This window comes from Pieris brassicae, chromosome 7 (genome assembly GCF_905147105.1).
Source record: "Pieris brassicae chromosome 7, ilPieBrab1.1, whole genome shotgun sequence".
Lineage (NCBI taxonomy): Eukaryota > Metazoa > Arthropoda > Insecta > Lepidoptera > Pieridae > Pieris > Pieris brassicae.
Genome location: NC_059671.1, coordinates 18054829 through 18065965, shown reverse-complemented (window position 1 = coordinate 18065965; position 11137 = coordinate 18054829). Strand labels below are relative to the sequence as shown.

The 11137-nt window shown below is 34.8% G+C and overlaps 1 protein-coding gene across 1 annotated transcript; it reads left to right on the top strand.

The window, feature by feature from the left end:
• Positions 1-3013: 3013 nt before the first annotated feature.
• On the top strand, positions 3014-5996 carry LOC123712121. Its single transcript, XM_045665083.1, has 5 exons — positions 3014-3131; positions 3262-3508; positions 4159-4206; positions 4273-4360; positions 5934-5996. Exons 1-5 carry the CDS (start codon positions 3089-3091, stop codon positions 5970-5972), a joined length of 465 nt encoding a protein of 154 aa, XP_045521039.1. The 5' UTR covers positions 3014-3088; the 3' UTR covers positions 5973-5996.
• The last annotated feature ends 5141 nt before the right edge of the window (positions 5997-11137 follow it).

Here is an 11137-nt window from a genome sequence, read left to right as displayed (position 1 = left end):
AGTCATAGAAAAACTGTGATTGTTATAGTTTGATAAGCAGTAAATGCTGATTTCGTTATTAAACTTTCTTCTATATTTAACGTAAAAAGGTTGCCATAATATTGGAATATCACATCATCGTGATCTCAAAGAATCGATTTACAATTTAAACATTGAAATTCAAAGACCGTCTATGCTGACCTCTATGACCGGAAATTGAAGTTCGGACCGCTTGACCCGGATCCATCGCTAAAATGACACCTGTCAAAATATTTCCCGCCATTTACTATTCATGGAAGAGTATTATGAATTAAGATTATTATGAATGCTATAATAATCTAGGTTCCTTATTATTTACAAAAAGAATGTTAAACTTTTATTGTATTAAGAAAGAAACCAATAATATTTTGATATGTTATTAAGTTCTTGAAATTAAAGTGATTTATCATATAAAATTCGTTATTATTATAACAAAATACTAATGTATTTAGTCAAGTAGTCACTGCCGCTTACAACATGTCTTTTTTATGTTTAAGACATGTTAGTATTTAAAAATATTTACCTTCACTTATGAGCATAAAAATGTACGGAATTATGCATTTAGGTAATTCTAATTAGCGGTGTTCCAAACAAAATACATTTACATAAAAACAAACAAAATTAACGCCAAAACAACGAAACAATATCATCCTTTTACCATCTGTATAACGTAGATTACCAATAAGACTTTAAGCCATAAAATAACAGCTATAAGAATCAATTCATGACCTCCTAGGTCAAAACCGATTGGACAAGATAAGGTTGGAAATATGGTGCGGCTATCACGACTCAAATATTACTTTCATATAGATAATGCTGCTAGTATGGTATGGATTTTGTGATGAAGATAACAATAGAATACGATAATTAGGAACTAAAAGAGTAATAATAAAAGCCTTTTATTTCAGATACTTTTACATTTATATTAATTTCTCATTATTTTAAAATCTGTATGCCATAAAATTTGCCTTAGGATTTGGCTATACTCTGTGCGTAATGATATATAGTTATGTGAACGGACACATACGTTTTTTTTAATTTATAAGTTCTAAAACGACGTGTATTCACAAAAGTATGCAAGAAAATATGACATAATAAATTGTACACACATGATCAATTATATTATAACATGAGCAAGCTAGCAAGTCCAAAAAAAATTATTAATAGGACACAGAACCATGGTATAGGATCTTATTAATAGTATAGTATACCACTAATAGTTATATCAAGTAATAGCCAACAATATACAATTACAGTGAAAATATTGTTACGAGCTAGGGGATCGGATAGAAAATGCCGTAGATTTATTCAAGGGTTTATTTCTTGAATGGGCCCAAAATATACGCAAAAATGCAGTAATTACACACACAAAAACACAGTCACTAAATACTTCACTTATGCACACTTCACACAGTACTTCGGTGTTTCTCTCGTGCAATCGCATTCAAAACTAAAGGCGACTAGTCGCGTTTCGGCTCGCTTATATATCCCTGGGAATAATTCTAAACAATATTCGAGAACTTTCTAGGCGGGCTTGCTACTGAGTAGCGATTGCACAATTCTAGAACGTCCGCACTCTCTGTCTCTTTCGCACGTTGCTCCGTCCTTGTCGTCGTACGGCGTTCTAGAGTGCTCGTCTAATTTCGAGAAAGTTCTGATCTTCTCTCTCTCTCTCTCGTATCATTTCATCCTTGTCTCACACCTAGAAAGTTTGGTCCAGAATATTCCTTCATCAAAGGGGTATACCTAGGCCTGAAAACGCCTGAAAACGGGTCTCCTGAAAACTGCACCACTCGACTACACATGTTCTGAAACCGACTGAAAAAAGGTTTCAGCTTCCTGAAAAATAGGGTAACATTGTGGAAATTACAATGTTCTAATATGTGATTGACCCTCTCCTGAAACGGTCAGAAATCATATTACAGCCTGCTGAAAAGTTCTCTAACTAGTGGAAAAATCTAGAAACATTGCAGTCGACCCGTCTTCGTAACAATATTTAAAAACAAATTTACAGTTAGCGAGTCAAAACTCATAATTTATGCGTGTCTTATGTTTAATTGACTAGGATGGATGTATTAACCAGTCAAGTTAATAATAGAAAAGACTATAATAACCAAAAAATTAACACTTATGGCTTAGGTACGATAGTATTGATACTAGTTTAGGGCAAAGTTGATTCATTATAGGGTGGCTAGGCTTTAGGAACTTAAACCTATGAAATGTTTTATGTTTTAAAGCATTTTTTGCCCCCCACCACCACTATGCTGCCCACTGAAGTATTTCCGAACCAATTCAACTTAAGGTCCTTCAAGAAAAAAATCAATTCTTAAAAGTCCCGCAAAGCTTCTATGTCTATATCGCTTGACATTAGGTGAGCCTTCAGCCAATTGTTATACATATTATAGAACTATCAAAACCACTTAATAGGACCCACTGGATAGGATCTAGTTACTAGCACTAGCGGCATTATTTGAATAATTCTTAATCCAATCAACGAAAATAAACTTTGATGCGCAAGTACTTAAATCCCATCTTATTCTCACGATAAGGTGATAGTTATATTAACGAGATCAATAAATAACGTATACCAGTTCCATAGTTAGCGATCGTGCTCGTGTAATGAAGACATAGTGCGCCACGCCCCCCCTAAGCGGATAATTGAGACATTATGGAGCGCGCGCGCATTTCTCGATATCTGTGATCGATACAGCCTCAGGTATTTTGAAATAGACGATTTTTCATGCGATAAACTGCTAGACTTGCTATGATAGGCAACCCTTGTTTTGAGATAATAATTTCATGGTAAGCTCTCAAAACTAAAGATCCGATAAAAAACAATTCGTGATTTAGCTTATAGAAAGACATAAAATTAATTGTATTAAAGATAATGTGCGTCCTGTTTCGTAATCTAACACCGAGATCATTTATCTCTGTTCAGCGATTTAAAAATATTACTGACATTTTTCACTTACTTCTTTTTAATTCCATAGACTATGAATTTTTGATGTAATGTCAAAAATTGCATTATCAGTCCACAATTTGTAGGTTTCAACGCAAGTTGTAATTTATAATGGCCCGTAACCGTTTCAGAAATGAAAAGGATAAAAAACGAGGTATTTATATATTTTAATTATTCACTAATTAATGTTTATTTATTAATAATATGTTATTTGCGTGAGCATCTACCTATGACAAAACATCATTTGTAAATTTGTTTTAAATAAGCAAACTTAACTTTAACAGGGTTCAAAGGTTTTGGTCCAGACGATTTCGCCTACTGGGATCCATATTATATAGACTCGGAGCCGGTCCAAAGATTCAAGAAGGAAGTGGAGATATATGATGCTTTGGATGAAGGGTTGACGACTCAAAGTTCAGCGACAGTTCAGGCTGTAGAATCAGACATAGGACCTGCGGTTGTGCTAACTTGCATATTTGGTGCTGCATTTATTATACTACCATTTTTGGTCAAAAAAGGACCTAATCGCGGGTGAGCGTTTTTGTGTACGATATTTAAAAGAACGGGAATTTTGAATTATTTTAATTATGATATAATAGTAGTATCATATAGAATTAGGCAAACCATTTAAGACTTTTAATAAAAAAGCCTTAAATGGTTAAACTAATAAGTCGCTACTCGCATTACTTAATGTTTTTAATTTTAAAAAAAATAATTGTATGGTAACTAATCATATAGAACCTGGACACTAGGGATGTCCATGTGTTATGGGTGAGCAGATATGATAGGGCTCCGTAGTTCTTATATACAATACAAAACTAATATATAAAACAATTTATGATTTATACATCAACAAAATTAAACAAGATTAAATATATGTAAAAGTTAAAAACCTATTAAAAATAAGATATTATTATTTGGAATAGTAAAATCCAGTCCTTCAAAAGAACGCACCAATTCATAAAAGGCCGGCAACGCATTCGCGAGCCCTCTGCAATTGAGAGTGTCTATAGGCGTCAGTACACTACAGTCACTTAACATAAGGTGAGCCTCCTGCCCGATTCACCCTTCTCAAAAAAAATATAATCAATGTTGAAATTCATACAAATCGAATCAACATTTATTTATTTCATTAATCACCCACAATTAGGCTGATTTTGTATTTTTTTTTTAAATTACAGATTAGTCCAATGCAGTATTATGCTTACAGTGTTCTGTATGTGGATTTTGTAAGTATTGTTTTATTTTTATCTATTAAATGAAAGTATTTCTTTATAACTACTATATTTCTTCAGCTGGGTGACAGTATACATCGGTCAGATGAATCCACTCATGGGCCCGAGACTTGAGAACACATCGGTTGCATGGATTGCACATAAACTGGCAAGTTTTGCTTCTAAAATAGTTCTATTTATTTCCTGCTAGGTAATTTACACTTAGGAATCTCAAATTTGGACTTGGACTATATAGCATTGCTTATAGAGCTTTTAGATTTAATATTATACATATATAGCATTGTTTACAGAGTATTTTCTCATTCCCGGACATAAAACAAAGCTGCCATTCGCCAACTATACCTGCGCTAAAGAGAAGGGAGATCGTAGGTTCGATCCCGGGCTGTGCACCAATTTTCTTTCTATGTCCGCATTTAACATTAGCTCGAACGGTGAAGGAAAATATCGTGAGGAAACCGGATGCCTTAGACCCAAAAAGTCGACAGCGTGTCAGGCTCAGAAGGCTGATCACCTACTTGCTTGCTTATTTTATATTATTTTTTTATTCTAAAAGCAAAAGTTTATTTCCGTTCCCTCGAATGTAATTCTCAAACCCCTACTTATAAAATAGAATTCTATCACTCCTTTACTATGCAAAGTATCTTGTTTTGGAACTGCTTACCTCTTGATATCGAACGAGCTCAGTCATTTAATCTGTTTAAAAATCTTCTTTTGTAACATCTATCTTCTGCTACTTATATGAATTAGATTAGTTTAGTTCCGTTTCTATTTCTAGTGTTACATGTAATTAATGTTGTTTGTTAATTATTTATGCACTTCTTATACTTTTCAGTAAGTGTTTATTTATTTTTACATACTAGGAATAGATGCCTGGAAGAAATCGCTTGTTAGCGCCCGCCCGTTGCCTATTCTATTATATAAACTACTTTTTATATGAATGTTTAAGGTTACAAATTGTAAATAAATAAACGAAATGTTTTAATTTTGGAGTCCTAGCCCAGGAAGGTAAGGTAAGGTAAGGTAGGGTGGACTCAATTTCCGCACTTAGACGCGTAGTCGGTCCGTTGTGCGTAAAAGCCCTGGCTAATTTAGCTAGCCTAACTCCTTCCAGAAGCACAGAAGTCTCCCGGGCACTTCACAGGCTTCGCGGAGCGACCTCACTGTTCCGAGGATTTTTGTACGTTGATTAGCCACAGCCTCCCATTCCAGGACTACGTGGGTGACTGATTCCTCTTCGCTGAAACAGCCTCTGCACAAGGGGCTGTCTGTCGCGCCTAGGACGAAAAGATGTTTATTAAGGAGACAATGGCCCGTGATTGTCCCTATCATTGTTTTGAGATTGGTTCTGTTCAGGTTTACAAGTCGCTTAGTAAGTTGCGGGTTCACAGCCGGCAGAGCCATTTTGGACTGTTTGCAATCTACACTTCGCGACCATCGTTGATTCTGGAGTTCAGCGGATATCGAATATTCGAATTAGCGAGAAGGGCAAGGGGAGGAGCGGATCCTAGCCCAGTACAGGGACATTGCTTTGCTTTTTATTTCTTTTCTGACAGACTACAAACAATGATTTAATTGTCTATGACGTTTTTTGCGAAGCCGTGAGCTTTATAAAACCACGGAATCTCCTCCACAATAAAGTAATATAAGAATTATCTATTCGTGAAATAGAGGTTTACTAATAAAAGCATTTAACCATTTTTTTAATAAAATGTTTTTTGCAGGGCAATCAAGTTGAACGATCATCTAATAGTTCGTCTTGAAAATGTAATAAATCTTCCTTATAAGCTGTTTTTTTAATAAATTGTTCAAGTAACTGTGCATTTTTGTATTGTTTTTGTTTGTTGACGCCCTTCCACCCTATCCTGTTCCTTGCAGAGTAAGCAGTTTATTTATTGGTATTCTTGTAGATCTTCCCTGAGGGTAGGTTCGATGCAAGGCAGTGCATTAATGGACTTTCTATGTGTACACGCGCTCGCAAAAAGTCGACGGCGTGTGTCAGGAACTGGGTCTGATCACCTACTTGCCTGTTAGACAAATGATCATAAAATATATAAAAAAATCTGAGGCAAATACATAAAAAGCTGTAGCGACACTTGTAATTTTTTTGTTCTTGTTAAAATCCATCCAATAAATATACAATTACAGTTAAATAGGTAAAAATAATACCGTTAGTGAGAAAAATTAAAAACTTATAATCTATGCCTGTCTTATGTATAATTTACAAGATTACATACATAAGCGTGACTTAACCGGGTAGGAGTGTCACCTGATGTTAAGTGATACCATGGTCACTCACATTGCCAGAAGGCCCACAAGTGCCTTGCTGGACTTTAAAGACTTGATACGCTCTTTGAAGGACCCTAAGTCGAATTGATTCGGAAATATTTCAGTGGGCAGCTGGTTCCACACGGTGGTGCATGGCGAAACAAAAAACATCCTTATGAAACGCTCAGTTGTGGAACTACGGACGAGGTGATACGGATGGTATTTTCTAAACTTGTTTAGTTTATACAGAAATATTATTGCAAGCGCTTGGTAGGCTGTAGGTTCTAAACATATACTAATAATTTGTTACAATAGAACTGTACCTACTTTTCTCGGTTGTCTCTGTTCCTAAAATATGGCGAAGAGTCCGATGGCTGGCCATGCGTCATACTCGTGAACGGGTGCTACGTGTGGTGACTGGTCGGACTTGAATTCGTGTATGCGGTGATGTTAGTTATTTCGACTATGTATTTGCGTGTTGTTCCCACGAAAATGTAAGTGCGTGCTACTATTTCACCATGCCTCCTGCTGATGTCATGTGGAACATGGTGTGATGGATAGTTCCTTACAAACGTTGTGTAATACAAAAAAAACTTGGCGATTAAAAATTGTGGCGGAGAGAATATTGCAAGTTCTTCTTTTACATTCTACGCTCTTGATTTGAGAACTGGCAGTAAATGTAAAATTAGAAGCATTTATATATGAATAAATGATTTTTGACTTATAAATTTGTTAAAATAATTCCTTGTGTTTAAAAACCTAACAGACCTAATTAAAAAAGCCGAAGAAAACAAAGCCATTAAAGGCAACGTGCTAACAAGTTGATCCTCAATGCAATCAAAAGTCGAGCAGCGAATTGTCCGCCCCCAAAACAAATCTGACGATATCACTAAAGATCAAAATAACATTTGTACCGAAATCATTTATCAACGTTGATTCTCTTTCCATTTGCCGTCCCCCAACGAGCTTTGTGGAATCACCCGGCAATTTTATAAGGTACAGGACATGTCATAAGATGAGCGGGTTTTTAAACGATGTAAGCCTGTCATTAGGATTTGCGAAGTATTACCTTTTTAAATATTTTATTAAAGAAAGCAAATAGGAATTTGGAATTTCTATACAGGGATTCACGCTGCTGTAACTTAGTACAAAAATTTAATTAAACCATATTATATTAAAGAAATACTAGTATCCTTCAAGGAGGCTTTACATTCCATCGATATGTAGAATCAGCTCTCAAAGAAAGTGACCTCTTTTTCGGTTGACCGCCAAAACATCCATTAATAAATTGTCTAAATGGGTATTATCGCTATCCCAGAGGCTCTATCTGTCTATCTATTACTAATGAATTTGCTAAACACATGTATACTGTTTTATTATCGCTTACATTATATTTTATTGCCATGTACCATGACGTAGATATGCCGCTAATCGCTACGTTTATGACTATGATCGTGTTCCCACTCAAAAATCAAATGCGTTTCAGGGGAATAGTCTTTGTGGGGAGATCATCATTAATTCTTGTTGGTGGCGACGTTTAGATTAAATTTTAATATCTGTATTAACGTGCACTTGCCATAAAAACCAATTAAACGATAACTAGTTATGTAAATAGACCTAAAATTACGGCTCAATTCTTTTCACTGACACATTGATTAAAGGCGTCAAATGAACCTTGGTTAGTTGTATCAGGAACCGAACCTTGCTTGAATAAAACTAAGGAGTCAAAAATAAATCAATGACGCTACAAGCTTTTTAGGTCTGGAGCTCAGATTTCTGTATATGTTTCATAATTATTTGTAAATCTAATAGGCAAGTAGGTGATCAGCCTTCTGTGCCTGACGCACGCCCTTGATTTTGGGTCTAAGGCAAGCCGGTTTCCTCACGATGTTTTCGTTCTCTGTTTGAGAGAATGTTAAATGCGCACATAGAAAGTCCATTGGTGCACAGCCGGGGATAGAACTTACGACTTCAGGGACGAGAGACGCAGGCTAAAGCCACTAGGCCAAAACTGCTCACCTGCTTTGTAAGGAGTCTCGTGAACTTAAATTATTTACTCTTGGTCGGGTACCGATTCTGAGTCACGAAAGAAAACTATAATAAAAAAGGTGTAATCTAAGGCCAACCCCAACCTTAACTCAATCGTTGTGTTTTCGATCTATTTTTTGCCCTAATGCCAAATTCGCGCCATATTGTGGACTACCCCATCTAAATGATAATTCGAGGACCCTTACAATAAAAATTATTGCGGCCAGTTTATTTTATTACGCTTCGTATTGTATTCAAATACCTACGAACAATCGAATTTGTGTTCTGTAGTTTCGGTTGAAATATAAACTCTATGCTGTTAGAAAAAGAAAAAATAAACTGACGTTTGACGTTGGCGCCTATTTTATTTTCCCGCCCTCGATGTTTCAGCAAATCCTTTCTGTGTATTGGAATCGTGTATTTGTTTTAATGAAATTGCTTGTTCCTATTTGTTTTTATGAATTTTAACTGAATGAATAGAATTGTTAACGAAAGTAATATATGAACTATTTTTTTGCTTTCATAGTATGAACATATTAACAATGCAGAATTAAAACATTATTTATATTTATGATATAGGATCTAACACAAATATACGTTATTTTTACTTACTTAGAAGATAAAAAATACCATATTCAACTATTTCTGAAGTAAAGTAATAAAAAAAATTATGCTATTTCACACGCAAAAAATTAAACCGTTTAACACCTTATAATAATTTGTGACGTGCATACTCATTTCCGTTGAATAGCAAATACTTATAATTACCTAGCAGATGTATTTACAATCTACAACACAGTCATCAACCGCAAGACAAAGCTAGCAACCCCATTCTTATCTGGCTTTAAGATCGCAATCAGTGCCGCCATATTCGATGCCATTATGAATCAAATTCCCGCCTTTTTACTTTTTTCCATTCGCTAGGCACCGGCGTCAGATCTCACAGACGATAAGTTCTTTATTATCCTGGATGATTTTTTAATCTATGCACCTATGTAGTCGGATTTCACACATTTGTTGTCTCATAACTGTTATAAAGAACAATAGGTGACAATGGCTTTTGTGAATGGGGAGGAATTATAAAATAATAACGCATAACTTGTGTTTTAAAAGTGTTATAAGGCACTTTACTCCATTGACTATTGCCAAAGTTTGTCACGGCTGAAGATTAATTTCCGGTATAAAAAAGAAAAAACGCGCTTCTTTTTCTGTTAATAAAAAAATATTTAAATTATTCATGAATGAGTTTTATGCATAATTTTCTTCTGAGCCAAGATTTTAGAAATATATTGAATAGATTATATATGTACCTACTACCCTTATATATATTTAAATATATATATCGTCCTAATTATTGTAGGAACCACAGGTGTGCCCGCAAATATAGTAGTGTTGTGTATTCGTACAATTCCCTTCTAAGCAGATTTATTTATACCGTGCTAGGTATCAGTTAAAAGTAAATAACAATTTTAATCTCAACAGTTCAATCTAAGTTAGAATTAGAAAATAAAGGAACGGTGAAGAACCGGGAAGCGCAGAAATTGGAAAAAACAGCTCCGTTGAGGCGAGATGCGAACTTGCTCTCGGAGTAGATTTTCCTATTTGAAACTCGTTAGGAGTTTGTATGAAGGCTTTATATCAAACGATACAATTATACCTAAAAATGTTTACACCGATAATTTTAAAGAATGAATGTTGTACTGGCGGAATTCCTCTACAATTAATGCAACTACAGTAAACAAATCAAAGTACCTTACATGGTTTAATGTAAACTGGATTGTTTAGGATTTCTATCACGAGAATACTGAGGAGAGGTCTCAGCAAGTGGCTTCTATAAGTCCTAAAACAACATGTATGCTTAAAATAAGCAAAAAATTGACTTCATTATACATATCATATATTAGAACATATAAATTTAGATAAAGGTCAAGGAAGTCACGTCGGAGATAAAGGGTTTCTAACGCATCGCGAAGCTTCCTACGGAAACCGTTTTGTTTTGTTTCAATGGTATTTATGTGAATTTTGGAATGTAGTGACCAGAATATGTAGTACTTTGTATATACTTCGTAAATTATTTGTATTATGTATGTTATGTTATTATTAAAGCTTTATGAATTATTGTTATGTTATAATATCCCTTAAATTTTTACATAAATTAACGAGGAATTTAATTACACTAAAAATACACAAATTACACTATTTATCACACACAAAATCTGTCACTAATTCCTTATATTACGCGCACTTCACACAGTACTTTATCACTTGTCTTCACTATTTGCAGTTTATCTCTTCGATGTTAATATCTTGGAATCGCATTGGAAACTGAATTTTTCGTGTCGCGTTTCGGCACACTTACATCCCTGGGAATAATCTTAGAATATCCCTTTATCAAGGGTGTATATAAGCAGTCGTGATAACGCTGAAAACTGAAAAGTATCACTCAATTAAACTTGCTCTGAAAAAGCATGAAAAAATATTAGAAAACTACAGCATCATTATGCGAATTAATTAATTCTTAATTTTTCGGGAATGTAATAGATGCCTCTCCTGAAACAGCCATAAATCACATTTCAGCTTCAAATAGTGGAAAAATCGAGAAACGTTGCATTCAACACGAATAAGTCCCTCG